This window comes from Camelus bactrianus, chromosome 9 (assembly GCF_048773025.1).
Source record: "Camelus bactrianus isolate YW-2024 breed Bactrian camel chromosome 9, ASM4877302v1, whole genome shotgun sequence".
Classification (NCBI taxonomy): domain Eukaryota; kingdom Metazoa; phylum Chordata; class Mammalia; order Artiodactyla; family Camelidae; genus Camelus; species Camelus bactrianus.
Window position 1 is genome coordinate 42,841,039 of NC_133547.1, and position 18,539 is coordinate 42,859,577.

Genomic DNA, 18,539 nt, shown 5'->3' on the forward strand with positions numbered 1-18,539 from the left:
TTCTGCACTTTACTGAACATGTAGACGGAGTCATGTGAGTAAAAGGAAGAGAGGTCTGAAACCCTAGGCACGTCATTGTCTTTGCATTCTGCAATCACTTGGCCTCTGTCTCTGCTTTAGGTCAATGTCCCTTTAGGTTGCCATCTATTGTCCTCCACCTAATGCCGGCTCCACTGAGGCCCTGGAAGCCCCATGGACATTAACCCAGAGCTGACCACCAGAGGTGAGAAACCTGACCCCAGGCCAGTGCAGCATTCCCACCTAGGCCTGAGGTTCTTATTTAGTTTTTGTAATCAGGGTTCTCATTCCTCAGTTACATCACTTTTTATTCACGTGGAGACGTCGAGGAGTCAATGTTGTCCTAGGTGTGTTCTGCAGAAGCCAACCCATGTGCAGGTGAATCATTAAGACAATGATTCTGGAAGAGGCAGTGGAGTGGAGGGAGGGAGGGCCGGGAAAGAAAGGCAATGAAACCAAGACAGTGTGTGATTTCAGGCAAAGAACCCCGTGTTCAGGGGCCTAAATGATGCTCTTCTGATGAGGAGGACCTCGGGGCCGGGCTTCCCTGTAGCTAGGAGTAGAGGTGAGAAGGAACACCAGGGCAGCAGTGGCAGGAACACAGCAGAGTTCACAGTAGAAACAGCAAATTGGGATGGAAGGGCCTGGCAGGGTGGCAACTCCCATGGAAAACAGAGAAAAGAGCAGACAGAGGGAGGATCAACTGTTAAGTGAACGAACAACAAAAAGGACAAACTAGTGGAGTTTGAGGTATAATCTTAGATGAGGAGCAACAGGGAAGACGTGCATGGAAGGCCTAGATGTGATTACCTCTGTCCCCTACGCTTGAAGGCCAGGGAACCTGCATGCTATTCTCCACTTGCTGCGCAGCAGTTTTCTTCGCAGAATCTTCTGCTTCAGGACACTGGAGGCATTACTGTTGCTAGAGACTTGACGTTCATGCTGGCTGGCAGCTGAGCCCTCGCCCTCCACCTTGGGAGGGATCTTCATTCCGATGGAAGCATCCAAACCCAGCTCTGAAGATAAAACCACAGAAAACAGGATGCATTGTTATTCAGGATATTACAATGACTTCCTCCTCCAGCCAAGAGGAACATCAAGTAAGGAACGTGTCCAGGAACAAGAGAGGCCATCTGAACGTCCCTGCCAGGTGAAGCCAGTGGAGACACCTTGGTATTTTTCTCTTTTGTTGACCGTCCCCAAACTGTGCAGTGCTGGTAAGACTGCCAGGAGGCAAACATGTTCTCACTGCCAAAAAACTGTTTTTTAAGAAAAATAGAATTGACGAAAACGGAAAGTTCCTAGGTAGAAAAGACAAGGCAACGCAATCAGGGCAGTCAGAGGTTGTACTATTGGGACAGAAGTGACTGCAGAAAGTAAGCAAAGTCAATGTTGAAAGTAAACTTCAGGAAAGAAAGAACTGGGGAAGTCTGAAACTGGAAATGTTTACAGATGTGTATCAGTATATGCTTCCCATATATTTGTACATACACTATATATAATGTTTATCATACTCAAGCTAAATAAGACCTGGAAGCTGTGATAAAAATACAACACTCACGTGTGTGTGTGTACAAGGGAAGCAATGGATGATGGCGTTGAGATATTGAATGGATCATTCTAACAGCCTCCGATGAGTTGAAATTGAAAAATGAAAAATAGACATCAGAGGAATAAGCGAGAGAAGCTCTGGTGGTAACATGAACGATTAGATCCAGGGGATTATGAGAATAAAGGGCATTAAAAGTAGCATTTGCAGCAAAATCTGTCGTGATGCCTGGATTCAGACTCAGGCCTCTGAGGTAAGTGTGCAGGAGAGAGAGTGACTAGCCAGTGGGGCTGAGTCCTGGCCGAGAATGTGGGAAGCCAAGGTCAAGAAAAAGAGACTAGAGGGAAGGCAAGACAATGAAATCCCACAAGGGCTAATGGCACTTGTCAGGGCCACGCATCCCTAACACCCGCTGAGCACTTCCCATGAGCTCTCTGCACGGTGGCCAGTGGTGCCCCTTCTTCTCTCACCTCCACTCTCCTCATTTCTCAGATGAGGCCATCGCCTGACAGATGAGCACCAGGCGGCCCCAGTCTCCGGGTGGAGATACTGAGAGGAGTAGAGGGTGAGGATGAATACGTCCCAGATGAAATGCATGTGAGGGTATGAAAGCTCATTGAAGAAAATCAGAGAAGAGTCGGATCATGATAAGAAAACCGAGGACATGGCCATGGAGATGAGTGGAGAGGAGAAATTAAATGGAGCATCATAGAAGAAACTGAGTGGCTCACCTTATCTATGAAGGTGGTTCTTTATTTTAAATAAAGGGCTAAAAACAGAAAAATTACCTCCGTGTGAAAAGTCAACAGACGATTGAAGTGTGTGGGCAGTTTTCACATTGCTACTAAACATTACTAATGCACTGTTACTGAGAGCACGTGACAGGGGAAAACCGGCTTGAGGATGGGCGATGAGAAGAGAACTCTGGCAAACATGCCATTCTGAGAAAGCAAGGGGAGACGGAGTCTAGAGAAAGTGGAGACCATCAAAAGTCCTGCACTTCAGCTGAGACAATGCACGTGCAATCATTGTGTAAGTGTTACATCACCAGCAGGATACACGGGTAGACATCACACAGTCACAGGTGTGCTGACGCAGGTTTTACCGAATCACGGACCCTGGGAGCTATGTTTCTTAACACTCCCAACGACCACGGAAGGTAGATTTAACTTCCCGGTGGTCAGATAAGGGAAATGACAAGGGAATACCTCACAAGATAAATAACTTGGTCCCGTTAAAGAACCAGGAATTTGCAAACCCAGGACCTGGGGCAGAGCTGGCCCTAAATCTGCGGCTCCTGCTCACTTCCCTCTGTTAGAGCGTTGGGGATTTTCCGTGGACCTGAAAGGAGCATGGCAGAGGCCTCACTGTCTCCTCCACCCCAGCTCTGGCACGACCAGCTCATGGACTAGAGCTTCCTACTCCCCGTTTCTTTCTTACCTTGCAGGGGCAGCCCTTGGTCTCCAAACTCAGTGTTGGCTGTGAAGCCCCACACGGTGGAGGGAAGGCCGAGCCTGGCGTTGCCGTCACCACAGTCAAACTGCTGGTCCCGCTGCAGCTGCAGGTGATGGGTCACCTGGGTGCTTGTCTGCAGTTGTGCTTGTGAAGCTTCCATCTCTGACCCTTGGAAACTCAAAGGCCCTTGGGGACGGTCCTCCCAGGAGTCACCTGAAAGCAGAGGACAGTTCAGTAGGACCAATCCAGCTTTCCGTTTGTCAACCCCTCCCACAACACCCATTTCTGCTGTTCCTGCCTATCAGGGAAACCACCCAATCAGCCAGACAACAGAGGCAGACATCATGGACATGACGGAGATGTCATTTTGAAGGCTGTGCCTGGGGACGCTGAGATGGCAGGTGCCTGGCAGGAACGTCGCTGAGATCAAAAATCACCCACTTGGGTCCAGAGGGTACTGGATGGCAGCTGAGGTCACGACCATGACTCAGTTATTAGCGACCTTTCCTTGTAGCCTAGAGACAAGATTCTGGCCAGGCCTCAGGGAAGGGAGGACGAGGAATTGTTGATGTCTAATTAGAATAAAGAAATAACAAGAGAAGTGGGGCCCAAAGGCTGCAAATTCCACTAGAAATGGGACTTGGGGACTATAGCACATGGACCAAGTAATGAGAACTCTTCCCACTTCTGGAGCCTTTTCAACTCCATTCCCCGTGTGTTTTGACGACTCGTCCACCCACCACACAGGGATACGTCCCATGACTACGTGTGTCCTGGGTGGGCTGGTGGGTACTGGCACCTGTAAGTAGTGTAGCTGAGGTCTGAGGGCCTTACTGGAAGCTCAGTGTCCAGAAGTGCTACAGAATCAGGACGTCTGGTTCTTCAGGGAGATGACACAGTGCACATTCCTTGTATTACACCCCCCTCCAGGGGCACCAGGCACTGCTCCTAATCACACATGTTTACAATTCTACTGTGAAGTGAGTTCATATTCTCAGAGAGTGGGCTAACCAAAGAGCTCAAGTAGCTCATCCAGTCCAGGTCAGGCTCAGGTGGGGTCACGGCCCACGGGGCCTGCTGCACATTGCTGTGGGGCTCCCCCCTCACTACCCCCTGGAGACCCTCCTGCTCAACAAACTTTGTTGAACTGTTTCTTAAACGTGTCTCTCCTGTGTCTGTTACCACGTTGTCTTCCACAGAGAGCACTCTGTCTGAGTCTCATCAGTGATTCATCCGACCTCCTTCTAACGGCTTCCTCTGATCCTGTCTCTCCACACTATCAGCGGTCTCACCAGTCTTACTCAGCTTGGGGAAACTTGTCCTCCTCAACCTCCCTACATGAACTCAAATCCTCACCTTGCCTTGACACTCCTGCTCCCTCCGGCCCCTCTTTCTTCAGCACCATCACTTCCCACAACCCCCTTGAACAAATCCTCCCTGGACGCAGGCTGCCCCTCCTGACCCCAGGCCTGCACCTGCGCCTTGTAGAGCTTCCCGGGCTTTTTCCCTAAGCACTGCTCTCTGCCTCGTGTGCCCTTCCCATTTCCTCCAGGCAGAGTTTCTTCATCATTAATCACTGCCTTAGGATTCCTAATGAGATTTATTGATAATTCACATGGTCTGAAGGGTAACACCTCTTAAATTAAAAACTTTAATGTGTGAAACAATGCTCAAAACCAGTAAACCCACCCTCAAATGCTATTTTGAATCACAGACTTAAATTATTTTAAAATATCACATCTTAATTTCATCATTTAGTTTCATCTCTCTTTTCCCAACTAATGGCTTTTATTAAACTATGCTCAATATTCTCTGCATTTGCATGGGAAAAGGCAAAACAGTTTATCAAACATCACAAGGAATGCCCAATAGCATTACTTAGGAAAGTAGGGAAAAGCCTCCAATGAAATCTGAAGTTGTCCTTAAAGATCAAGTGCTTGTGCTGTGCCTACAGCACTTCTCCCCGGTCAGGGCGGATGGGGCGAAAGAGCAGGTCTCCTGCGGCCCCACTGCCGGAGTCACAGCCGTCCACACTGTTCACAGGCCATGATCAGAGCCCACAAATAGGATGGACCCGAGCATCATTGATGTGTCCCATTCATTCACCTCAGCCCATCCGTGTGGGGGAGGTTGGCCTCTCCTGCCCATGCTGAATGATGGCCTGGCAGGGCCGGGCCACATCCCACACATCTCACTTCCCCTCTCTAGCCTGACTTAATACCAACAGCCTGCACTGGTGCGGGCGGTCCAGGTGACGTAGGGCGTCCTGGGACGAGGAGAAAGGAAAGTTGTCTTACCCACATGATGCCTTTCGCAAAGTAAATCCCACAGCCTGATTCAAAAGAACACAAGTCTCAGGGCCTGTTTACAGAAATCACTCTCGTAGTGTATACAGGTCATTGGCTACAAAGTCTGTGAGGATAACTGGGGACCCACTAGGAGCCGTGTGCTCTATTCGAGGGAGTACTCACCATGTACAGCAAGCGCTGAGAAGACTCCCTGTTGGTCCCAAGGGAATGAGGCACCTCTGTCAGGCCTACAGGAGTCTGACAGGTCATGGCCAACAGAACTGGTCAAATAACATTCATCCAGTGAGTCCTGTGGGCCTTCATTCTCTTCTACCACCGGCTGCTCACTACTGAGCCTTCTGGGGTCAGGTGCACTGAGGATTAAACAAAACAGATGAGAGAACACAGGGTCCTAGCTGGGTTTGATGGGAGTGTTAAGGGACTGGTCGCAGAAAACAAATGGAAATTCTCCACAAAGCGAGATATAACAATCCTCCTCCATCTGGGGCCAGAGTGTGCTTACAATGGGAATAGGAGACAGACAGAGCAGGAGGTGGTCCCAGCACTGACCAGAAAAAGAGCTCAGGACGAAGGAGACTGAACTACCTCAGTACACAGTAGTCAGAAGACACACACTCAGAAACTACAAGGGAGGCTTCAACTCTTGCATGAGTTTTGTTGAAATTTACATGCAACAGCTGAGGGAACAAGACTCTGGCAGCATAATCCTGTGTCACCACTGAGATGTGATATGAATTTTGGTTTTCTAAGTACTTTCCTTGTTATGAAATACTTGTCAGTGGTAAGAACAAAGAGTGAAAGGCAGAAATGCATCTTATGCTGCTTTTAATAAAAACAGAGAAGGAGAGTCCGAGAAATCCTGGACTGATTAGCACCCCTGCATCAACTGAATGCACTTACTCCATTTGAGAGAGATTATCAAAGGGGCTTATAAACGTACAGTTAACATAGACAGCATTGTTAAAGGGACACATTGTGGTTGTCTGAATGGAAGAATTAGGCATATTCAGCAGTTTCTCATTTCCCTGGATCTGACCTCACCATACATCAACATTAAATTAAGAGCCATGATTCTTCATTATGCTGTAGAGCAGAAATTGACAGAACATTGTAAACTGAATATACTTTGAAATAAATAAATAAAGAGATGATAGATAGACAGACAGATAGATAGATAGACAGACAGACAGATAGCAGAAAGAAAACAAAAGACCCCTGAGGCTTCAGAATTACCTGGGACATATTTGGTCTTGTTCCTCTTCTTCCTCAAGAACAGTATGATTTTCTATGGATTAATTCAGACAGGGCAAGAAACATTAAGCAGATCCCCCTACATATGTCAATAGTTAGGTATCCAATACTATCATGGGGAAAAAAATATCACCAGTGGCACAGGAGGATAACGTAAGAATATTCCAGGAGGCCTCAGGCTGCGCCTTCTGGACCTGCCTGGGTTCGCTTTCTTGACCCCTGGGCAGTATCTCCTCACCACAATCACCTTTTCCAGGTCTGAGTCAGAAGTGAAATGTATCTTTTCCCCACATAGTCTGTGGAATAGCCCATCTGCATTCTAAAAAGAATACTGTAATATTCAGCCTTCCCTCACCGTATGCTGGCTGCTTTAGCAGAATTTGTACACTGAAAACAACATAATGGTTGGAATCTACAAACCCTAGCATGAAAATGAGCTTTGTGCTAAACAGAACCATCAGCCCTTCATGGAGTGGGGAAATGCTGGGGTCAGCCGCACTTCATGGAAAGATACATGCAAAGTGATAGTAGGGATGTTTGTGTCCTGGTGTTCAGGTGGCTCCTCCACTTAGAGGAGACGGACACTGGGGATGACAGCAGTGACCCCAGGGAAACAACAAATCCAGAGGTGTAGTTAACACTGTCAACATCTTTTGAAGGAAAGAAATTCCAGGGATATTTTAGGGGTATGAACATGAGAACCTTATAAGTAAAAACGACATTAGATGGGAATCATAAAAAAAGACACCTCTGTACAACTGCACAGAGGTGAGTGACATTGTCACACTTGTCTTCGGTTCAGTGACCTATCTTGGGACCGAAGACATAGGCTTCACCTGGGATGAGGAAGAGAGCACCGTTCCCTAACCCGCATGATGTCTGTGCTTAAAACTCAATTCTAGGACCTAAACCTTCTCGATATAAATATACAGAGTCTGCCCACATGGCTGTCATATCTCAGCACCGCCAGAGGTGTGAAGCGCAAAAGACACCAGCTCTACCTGGCAGTGCAGTTGGAGGTTTATCACATCGATAAGAGTACTCACTGGTGACATCCCGAGCATAAGAGAGTTCCAATCCCTCAAATGAGTAGATGGCGGTGCTCCTATAAGGCCAGAAGGAGTCTGACAGGTCAGGAAGAGCTGAGTAAGTCAAATAGTACTCCTCCACTGAGTGCCGTGGGATGTCATCCTCTACCATCTGCGGCAGCTCCGTGCTGAGCCTGGCGGGTAGGGAGACCGAAGATTAACCTAATAGCAATCAGAAATCTAGAGTCCTATCTGCTTTAGATGAACCGTTTAAGGGAGTGGTGAAGGAAGCCAAAGGGTGATCTTTTAAGCAGAAAAAACTGACTGTTTTGGTGAGACAGAGTGTGTGTGTTTGAGGAGCAGGAGACAGAAAGGAGAGGGGGTGCTTAGTGCTCTGGCCAAATAACAGCTGATGAAGAAAGAGACTGATTATCTCTAAACTGCAGAGTCATGACCCCTAACATAGACTCATGTAAGAGTGGTTTTCACCCTTTCATTTAAGTTCCACTGACTGCTACGTGGAGATTAAGTGTATACTATTGGGGGCACCCTAGTGCCCCAGAGATCTCATGCCGCTAAGGCCTCTTTCTCTCTTTATTGTGGCATGATATAATTATATCACTGTTTGTGTCCACTTCTTGCTATGAAACACATGCCAACAAGCTAACACAAAACAGGCTGAAACCAGATTTGCATCTCACTCTGTAAATGACACCAGAGAGAGCAAATGAGTGCACAAAAATCACTGTATCGTAGATCACTTGTTCAACTGAATTGGGTATACACTTGAGAAGTTAATGAGAAATAGGAAACAATATATGTATCCAAATGAAAGCAGAAAACATTACAAAAAAGATAATTCCTTTTTGGCAAAGTGGATCATACACTTGTATTCCTGCTGTTTCCTGGATTAGGGGACTGCAGAAGTCACATTTCATCAACAGCGCACAAATATTCAAAATTACCTGCAGATAGTTGGCTCTACTCCTTTCACCCCATCTTGATCATTTTGGTTTTCTGTAAATGAATTAACAGGACAGTTACACTGGGCAAAACTCATTTACGTATGATCAAAACCATGCCAAAATTAGCACTTTGGCAATGTGTGCAATGTGGTAACAGGGTACTGTGGGAGAAATCTTCCAGGAGGCCCTAGATAGAACCTCATAAGAAGGCACTGGATTTGCTTCTTGAGCCCCTAGATATGTCTCCTTAATATGACAGGATGTCCCCACACTATGTCCTGAGTCTAGGCAAACAGTAACCTCATCCTTTTACCCACAGATCCTGAGGGACTGCCGAGCTACCTCCTAGAAGGCTGCAGTAATATTCAGGATTTTTCAATCTGAAATGCTGTCTCTTATTGGGGTAGATGCATTCTCCATTGACATTAGACTGATGAGCAGAATCTAAACATAGTCTAAACACTCTTCCATGCCACCAAGAAAGAGTGGGCATTCATAAGGCTGGGTGTTCCAGGACCCTGCCTTGCTTCAGAGAACACACCAAAGATGGCAGTGGTGCTTCTGTTCTGGTTTCAGAAGCCTCTGGATAAGATAAGACAAATGGAAGGAGACAGACTTGGGTTGACAGAAACAACCAAAGGAGTAATATCTCCAAAGACATAAAGTAAACTGCCAACAGCCTCAGACAAGTATAGAATCTCAGGGATATTGCTTAGGAATGAAAATTAGAGCATTAAATGCAAGATAAGCGATTCATTCAAAATTAGGAGATCAGAAAGTTACTTCCTATGACACAATTGGAGAGCTATATGGGAGTCTGGCAGGACCGTGATGGATCCAGTGATTTGCCAGTGCGACAAACATGACTAGGAGTTGAGCCAAGTTCACGAACTCAGGGAATGTGTTACTTTAAAGGAAATTGTATGGAACAGAATAGAGAGCCCAGAAGTAAACCCATAGAATTACAGTCACTTCATCTTCAACAAAGAAGGCAAGAACACACAATGGAGAAAAGACAGTCTCTTCAGCAAGTGGTGTTGGGGAACCTGGACAGCCACACAGACATCAATGAAGTGAGGACACTCCATCACACTATAAACAGAAATAAACTCACAATGGCTTAATCACTTAGATATATGACAAGACACGATAAACCTTCGAGAAGAAAACATAGGTGAAACATTTTTGACATAAATCTTAGCAATGTTCTCCTGGGGCAGTCTACTCAGGCAATAGAAATAAAAGCAAAAATTAACAAATGGGATGTAATTAAACTTATAAGCTTTTACACAGCAAAGGGAACCATAAGCGGATAAAAAACAACAACCTACAGAATGGGAGAAAGTATTTGCAAATGATGCAGCTGACAAAGGTTTCATTTCCACACTATAGAAACAGCACATATAGCTTGATAACAGAAACAACAAAAAACCAAACATGGGCACACGAACTAAAAAGAAACTCTTCACGGAAGGCATACAAATGGCCAATAGGTACATGAAAAAATGCTGAATACTGCTAATTACCAGAGAAATGCAAATCAAAAGTACAGTGAGGTATCACCTCACATCAGTCAGAACGGGCTTTATTAAAAGTTCATAAACCCCAAATGCTGGAAAGGGTGTGGAGAAAAGGGAACCCTCCTACACTCTTGCTGGGCATGTAGTTTGGTGCAGACATTACAGACAACAGTATGGATATTCCTCAAAAAGCGAAAAAGAGACTTACCATATGATCCAGGAATCTCACTCCTGGGCATACATCCAGAGGGAAGTCTAATTTGAAAAGACACACGCACCCCGATGTTAATAGCAGCACTGTATACAATAGCCAAGACATGGAAACAACCTTAATGTCCATCCACAGATGACTGGATAAAGAAACTGGTGTATTTATACAATGGAATACTACTCAGCCATAGAAAAGAATAAAATAGTGCCATTTGCAGCAACAAGGATGAATCTGGACATGGTCATTCTAAGTGAAGTAAGCCAGAAAGAGAGAGAAAAGGAACACATGATATCACGCACGAGTGGAATCTAAAAAAGAAAGAAGACACTAATGAAGTTATCTACAAAACAGAGAGAAACTCACAGACATAGGAAAGAAATTATGGTTATTGGAGAGAAAGGGGTTGGGAAGGGATAAATTGGGAATTTGAGATGTGCAAATATTAACTATTATGTATATAAAAGAAAAACAACAAATTTCTTCTATATAGGACTGGGAACTACATTCAGTATCTTGTAGTAACCGACAATGGAAAAGAATATAAAAAGGAATAAACGTATATAGATGTATGACTGAAATATTATGCTGTAACCCAAAAATTGACACATTGTAAACTGACTATGCTGCAAATAAATAAGTAAATAAGTAATTAAATAAAGGCAATTTTTGGGCCTGATTCAAAACGATATGTACGCATATAGTCTACACATGACAACGAATTCTCCGAGACAAGACAGATTGTGCGGAGCAAAGATCATGCAGACTACCTGGGAAGTCAGTTCCAATTGCATCTGCTTTAACATGCGAGGAACCACAGGCTACCTCCAGAGCACATAGCACTTTCTGTTCAGGAAATGCAAATTTTCCATCACTGCACTTCTCATAGCAGTCAGAACCTTCCTGGTGAATGGAAGGCGCCAAAACACATTCATCCCGGGACTCCTGGAGCACGTCGTCATTCTGAACCTCCAGTAGATCCATGCTGTGCCAGGTGGGAAAGGGATGACAGAAAATTAAACTCAGACGATTAGACACAGAGTCAGTATATTGATGTAAAGCGGAGATACGGTTCACAAAAAGCCAGGGGGCAGTCCCCTTAAAGAGGGAAATAACTATTCTCCTATGGGTCATGCAGAGTGTGGCCACCATGGGGTGGGAGAGGCAGAGAGCAGCAGGTGCTCCGAGCACTGACCATGCAACCAGCAGTTCAAGGGGCACTTGCACTCTCCCTGTGTGCTCCAGGCATGACACCCAGCAAACACAGACGACTAAAATCTTGGCTCCCACTTTATGCATACTTTGCGTTAAACAATACAGGCAGTGCCCAAGCACATACAGCTTTTGGAGGAATTACAGACATGTAACTTCTAACTTCAAGGAGTATTATCTCAATATTTTGATATAATTTGGATTTTGATGTTTTTTGTTTGTTTGTTTTCTTCACTTGCCGTCAAATACTCATCACCATACTGACAGCAAACAGGCAAAAGCAGATGTGCATCTCACCCTGCTTTTATGCACGGAGGGCAGAACAGCTGACTACAGGGACCCCCAAGTCTGGCTAGTGCTCCTTGGTCAACTCACTGTCCATCACTCAACTTGAGAGATTGTGAAATTCAGACACACACAACTGACACAATGGAAAGAAACAACATTTTTCAGGTGCCTAGTTGGCTGTTGAGTGAATGGATGAAAGACTCATGTTCAGCACGTTCTCTTTTCCCACATCTGAGGTCTTCTGGTGTCACCATGGACATTAACAGCCCGGAAATCTTCAGAATTACCTGGGGGACACTGCCTCTTGTCCAGCTGCTTCGTCACACTCATTCTGATTTTCTGGTAAGAAATTCAGAGACAGCAGGTCAGAATAAACAAGTCATACCTCACACACACCAACTCGCTGAACACAGGTACCACAAGGACATTAATATTCTCAGGGCAACAACAGAATATTTTACGAATGGTAGTTCAGGACACTGAAGTCTTCTGAGAATTAGACAGGACTGCTTCCAAGTGCTTGGGGGAAATTCTCTGGCTGATCTGGTTAAGCTTTCTCCCAATACCCCATCGGCTGAGTCTGTAGATTTCATACTTTATTTTCCCTCAAAGTCCTAGGAATCAGCTGAGTTTCTGTCTACAATTCTTTCTACAATAATGGTTCATCCCATCAGATAATGTGCTTGCTGATATTACGGAGACATTTCTATCTGAGGGAGGATGAATTCTACCGACCTTCAAATTAAAGAGAAAATTTGGGGCTACACAGAAACAATGGGCATTCAAGGCTGGAGGAACTGCCAGAGCCCAGCCGTACTTCATGGGAACATCCAAGCAAGGTAAAGGGACACTTGGTTCTTTCCTGGTTTTCAGATTCCAACTTAGCTAAGAGAAGCCAACATGAGGAAGATGAAACTCGGGCTGAGATCACTGACACCAGAGACACCACTTCACCTAACTTATAGGCAAGGCTACCAGTCTGTTTGGACAGGCCAAGGAAGGCCAGGGACATTGTCCAAAAAGAACAATTCGATCGTTGTAGCTTGCAAGAAACATTTGACCCAAACGTCTGACAGACACTTCCTGTGGATGATCAGCGAAGGTGGGTGACAGTTAGTCACAGCTGATTTGGGTCCCATGGCCTAACTTTGGGTCTAGCGAGTCAGATACAAGGACTGAGCCTCGAAAAGGACCAAGGCTCCCTGGCCAAAATGATGACTGTCTTTCATATCCATCCTTTTTTCTGGGTCAAACCATTATGTGTCACTAGGGTCGACCTTCAGGGGAGACTTTCTTCATTGTAGACAGTGTGTGGGGAAGAAAAATAGAAAGGCTACCTGGTAGGTCAGCTGGAATTACATCTTCTGCAACATGGGAGCAAGCACCAGCTATAACCGGAGCATGGCCGACTTTCTCTTCATCAAACAGCAAGTGGCCTTCACTGTCTAGCCGGTTGCAGTCAGATCCCTCTTGGAGAACTGAAGGATTCAAAACACATTCATCCTGGGACTCCTGGAGCACTTCCTCCTTCTCAAACGCCTCGAGCTCCATGCTGTGCCAAGTTGGAAAGGGATGACAGAAAATTAAACTAAGTGGATCAGAGACCAAGCTGTCCTAGGTGGTTCTGAGAGGGGAGGCAAAGGGAATGGACACAGAAAGCCAGGGGGCAGTCCCCTTAAAGCGGGAAATAACTATCCTCCTATGTGTCAAGCAGAGTGTGGCCACCATGGGGTAGGAGTGGGAGAGAGCAGCAGGTGCTCCGAGCACTGCCCATGCAAGGAGCTGTTCAAGAAGCACTTTGATTCTCCCTGTGTGCTCCAGGCATGATGCCCAGCAAACAAACAGGACTAAAATCTTGGCTCCCAGTTTTGCATACATTGCATTGAACTATACAGGCGGTGCCCAAGCAAGTAGAGCTCTTGGAGGATTTATAGGCATGTAACTTCTAACTTCAAGGAGTATTATCTCAATATTTTGATACAATTTTGATTTTTTTTTTATGTTTTCTTCACTCGCAGCCAAATACTCATCACCATACTGAGGCCAAACTGGCACAAAACATATGTGCATCTCACCCTGTTTTATCCACAGAGGGGACAGCAGCTGACTACAGGGACCCCCAAGTCTGGCTAGTGCACCTTGGTCAAATCACTGTCCATGACTCAACTTGAGACATTCAGAAATTCAGACACACGCAACTGACACAATGGAAAGAAACAACATTTTTCAAGTGCCTAGTTGGCTGTTGAGTGAATGGATGCAAGAGTCATATTCAGCACGTTGTCTTTTCCCTGGATCTGAGTTCTTCTGGGGTCACCATTGACATTAACAGCCCAGAAATCTTCAGAATTACCTGGCGGACACTGGCTCTTGTCCAGCTGCTTCGTCACACTCATTCTGATTTTCTGGTAAGAAATTTGAGACAGCAGGTCACAATAAACAATTCACCCTCCCACAGGCCAACTCAGTGAACACAGGTAACATAGAAATGTTAATCTTCTCAGGGCAACAATAGAATATGCTATGAAAGGTATTTCAGGAAGCTGAAGTCTTAGGAGAATTAGGCAGGACTGCTTCTGAATGCTTGGGGGAATTCTCTAGCTGATCTGGTTGAGCTCTCTCCTAATATCCCATCTGCTGAGTCTGTCGAATTAATAGTATATTTTCCCAAAAGGTCCTAAAAATCAGCTGAGGTGCTTCTAGAATTCTCTCTACAACATTGGTTCGTCCCATCAGATAATGTGGTTGCTGATGCTACGGAAGAATTTCTGCTTGGGACTAGATGAATGCTACTGACATTCATATCAAGGAGACGATTTGGGGCTACACAGAAACAATGGGCATTCAAGGCTGGAGGGACTGCCAGAGCTCACCCATACTTCATGGAAACATCCAAGCAAGGCAAAGGGACACTTGGTTCTTTCCTGGTTTTCAGATGGCTACTTAGGTAAGATAAGCCAACATCACAAAGATGAAGTCTCGGGCTGAGTTCAGTGAAACCAGAGACACCACCTCACCTAACACAGAGGCAAGGCTACCAGTCTGTTTGGACAGACAAAGAAAGGCCAGGGACATTGTTCAAAAAGAAGAATCAGACCACTGTAGCTTGGAAGACAAATTTGACACAAACTATCTCTGACAGACACTTCCTGTGGATGTCCACCCAAGGTGGGTGACAGGTTCTCAACCCTGATTTCGGTCACGTGGCCTGACTTTGCGTCCAGGGTGACAGATACATGAAGTGGGCCTAGAAAGGGATCAAGGCTCCCTGGTACATACGATATCTGTGTTTCACAATCCATCCTTTTCTCTGGGTTAAACCAATATGTGTCACTAAGGTCGACCTTCGGTGAAGACCTTCTTCAGTCTAGACAGTGTGTGGGGAACAAAACTAGAAAGGATACCTGGGAGGTCAGCTGGAATTGGATCTTCTGCAACATGGGAGCAAGCACCAGCTACATCCGGAGCACGGCTGACTTTCTCTTCATCAAATGGCAAGTTGCCTTCACTGTCTAGCCGGTTGCAGTCAGATCCTTCTTGGAGAACTGAGGGATTCAAAACACATTCATCCTGGGACTCTTGGAGCAACTCCTCCTCCAACTCCTCTTGCTCAATGCTGTTCCAGGTGGGAAAGGAATGACAGAAAATTCAACTATGAGCATCCGTCCCCTTGTTGTCATTACTGATTTTGCTGCAGGGCATAGGAACTATTCATGAAATGCAAACTTATCATTCCTCATAAAGAGGGAAGTAACTATCCTTCTGTATGTGAAGCAGAGTCTGGCTGTCACGGGGTGGGAGAGGGAGAGAGCACTAGTTGTTCGGTGCGCTGCCCACATGACATGTGATGAGAAATGACACCCAAACATCCCAGTGTGGTCCTTTCGTGATCATGAAGCACAAGTGAACTGCCACAGCATGTGCTACTGCCATGTGCCTCTGTCATATGCACTTTAAGTTAATGTAGCCAAGTGAGTATGAGTGTTAAGGTATTGTAGAGCCTCAGAGATATTCTGCCTTCAATTTACGAATAAAATTCCTCTAAAGCCTTTCTCATACTAGTGTCACGTGGCAACTACAGGTTTTTCTAGACACTTCTACTGGTGTTTAATTCTTTGAGTTACTTCTTTACTGATTCCGTTGCTATCTTCCTTCCTAACAAGCACCTAAGAACTGTGTACAAACAGTTCTTTATCTCATCTTGGTGTTCATTTAGGAGAGTATGCATATTCTCTGTGTGTGCAGGGAACCCTAAAGGTGGTACATTACCTTGGGCCATACCTACAAGTGCCACAGAGACAACAGACAGCCAAGTTAAAGGGCCACTTCCCTGTTGGTTGGATTGAAGTCAATCAATGCAATCTGCAGGTTTTCTTTTCTCACATCTGGTACATGAGACTCTCTCGCCCTCATGGGTTCATCTTTCTTCTACCCTCTCCATACTTTACCTACCCATTACCGGCTCCTAAGACTTCATGATTACCTGGGGGTGAGTGTTTCTTCTTCTAGTTCATCTTCCTCATCTTCATGAATTTCTGCAAACAAATTCAGAAATATCCAGTCAGCTTTTCCCCACTTCACCAACTACAATCCTAATGGTTGTATGGCCACGGGGACATAAATCACTATGTATGTGTCAGTGCGGTGCTAAAGTTCTAGTGCACTGTCTTTAAATGATTGGCCTGGTCCACATGTCTGATCCATCATTCAGTGTGACCCCAAACTGCTGGATGGCCATCATGACCCCTCTGCCTGACAAGGGGCAAACATTCAAATGGTCTTCTGTTCCCTATATCACTGTACAAGTGTCCACCTGCCATCTCAACGTCTACAACTCTTTCATCCATCCGGCCACTAATTTCTCCCTAGACACAGGCTCTGCACCCCTTACGGCTCTCCCATACATCCCCTGCTTTGTCTAAGAAGAGAGAAACAACCGTGTCCCACATGCCTCCATCTGACCACATCATGGGACATTCCTAAGGCCTCTGAGTGTTACCAAGGGAAATTCTCTCCATGGAAAAGGTACAGTGAAACAAAGTTCCCAACACGAGTTCGACAACATTAAGTGCCCAATCCAACCCTACAAAGTGCAGGGCTTCCCTTTTTCTGAGCTGATTCATGAACATTCCCAGATTAGTCACTGCAGTACCATCAACAGATTATTTGACCCATTTTACAGAAGAGGAAACAGGCAGTGAAATAGGAAAATCCAATCACTCGCTCACAGTCAGGAAAGACAACACTCAGGCTGGGGTCAGGCCACTTTGATGCAAAGCCCAGGGCTCTTTCTGCTCCCACAAGCTATGCCCAGTCACATCTTCCTTTCTGTGCTTTAACCCTGGGGGATGCTGTCTCGCCCCGAAGGCTACCATCCATCAGAGGGGAAGCAGACAGTTGAAACACTGTGACCTCCAGCCTGCGCATTTCTCCTCTGTCCTCCCACTCAGCCAGTCCTGGTCCTGTCAGAGTCCCCAAAATGAAACATGGACACAAGACACTTGTTAAAATCATTCCTAGTGGAGGTGAGGAGTCTCTTATGAGCCAGGAAACTTTGCATGAGAGGCTCAGGGCTATCAGAGCCTGGGGCCACTTTACCTGGGCTGAGCTTGCGGGCAAGGCGCTCTGCCAGCCTGCATCCCTCGGTCAGCTGCTCTCGGAAGCCCTGGCCCGGGTTGTTGTCAAGGTCATTGTGGGTGAGGACGTCCCTGAGTTGTTGAATGAGCAGGATAGAGTCTTCTCTCCCGTCCCATAATTTCTGCCGTAACTGGGTCAGCTCTCGTGCCTGAGAGCAAATTAGGGTATCGTATTCCCTAACATGAGAGAGAAGAAATGATGTTAAAATGCATAGTTCGACGATAGACGATTAGAGGTTTCGAAGGCAATTCTGTGAGAACATCCCCGAGGCGCGAGCCCTCAGAGCAGAATTCTGGCACATATGGGGGACCTTCCTGTGGCAAAGAGGAGAAAAATGGTATAACTGAGGCATCCTCCGTATCAGAGATGCTCCTCTAGGATTCCGTCACATCCCATTCATCTTCTTCTGGAAACTAAATCTCATGTTTTCCTAAGCCTGCTTCATCAAGATGTCCGTTGAGTGTCTCACTGAGCCATGCCCATTTCCATATAAAGATCCACATGGGGCATACTGGGCAGTGAATGTCACAAAGTCATACATGGGGTGGACAGGCCCAGCTGGTGAGAAGTGGAAAGAACAGGAGAATAAGAGAGTCAAGGGAGGATGACAAGGTGTAGTCATCCAGGAAGGGACTGTGATTCAGAGGTAAATGAGGTACTGGTTGCACAACATGGTGAAGGTTCCAAAGGCCACTGAGTTGTTCACTGGATTTGAATCTGCTGAGTTTCACGTAATGTGATGAACATTTCTGCACTCTCCTGGCCCAAAGTTGCTCGTGGCCCCACTTCAGAGAGGCCTACACCTTCCACCAGCCTCCCTGCACAGAGCCCTCCTTACCTGAACCTCTCCTCAGCTAGCACTGGCTTCTCTGCCAGCTTCTCTGCCAGCTGCTCTGCCAACTTCACCACCCGGAACTGCAGCTTCTCCCCCAGCACGGATTCAATGATGTCCTTGTACTCTTCACACTCTGAGGAAACAGAGATGCTGCCTCAGGGGAAAGCTGCACCCCCTGCTGTGGTCACTGCCTTCAAGGGAGGAGCTAGGGTCCATCCCAAGGGCAGAGGTAACTGCGGTAGCAGGCTGTAGGCAGGGATTTCC

The 18,539-nt window shown here is 46.1% G+C and overlaps 1 protein-coding gene across 6 annotated transcripts in view; it reads right to left on the minus strand.

Moving 5' to 3' along the window:
• LOC141578637 (NBPF family member NBPF4-like) overlaps positions 1-18,539 on the minus strand; it is a 30,321-nt gene that overhangs the window by 2,178 nt on the left and 9,604 nt on the right. For 4 of the 6 annotated variants that reach the window (XM_074370206.1, XM_074370209.1, XM_074370210.1 and 1 more), the window contains 14 exons: positions 18,279-18,408; positions 17,402-17,616; positions 16,287-16,338; positions 15,208-15,419; positions 14,157-14,208; positions 13,141-13,355; positions 12,091-12,142; positions 11,074-11,288; positions 8,576-8,627; positions 7,584-7,804; positions 6,565-6,616; positions 5,494-5,684; positions 3,008-3,235; positions 829-1,034 (listed from right to left, as the gene is read on the minus strand). In XM_074370206.1, the coding sequence (XP_074226307.1) occupies positions 838-1,034; positions 3,008-3,235; positions 5,494-5,684; positions 6,565-6,616; positions 7,584-7,804; positions 8,576-8,627; positions 11,074-11,288; positions 12,091-12,142; positions 13,141-13,355; positions 14,157-14,208; positions 15,208-15,419; positions 16,287-16,338; positions 17,402-17,616; positions 18,279-18,408 (2,084 nt within the window). In that variant the 3' untranslated portion in view covers positions 829-837. The remainder of the gene's footprint in view (positions 1-828; positions 1,035-3,007; positions 3,236-5,493; positions 5,685-6,564; positions 6,617-7,583; positions 7,805-8,575; positions 8,628-11,073; positions 11,289-12,090; positions 12,143-13,140; positions 13,356-14,156; positions 14,209-15,207; positions 15,420-16,286; positions 16,339-17,401; positions 17,617-18,278; positions 18,409-18,539) is intronic. The other 2 variants (XM_074370208.1, XM_074370211.1) reach the window with 2 other exon arrangements.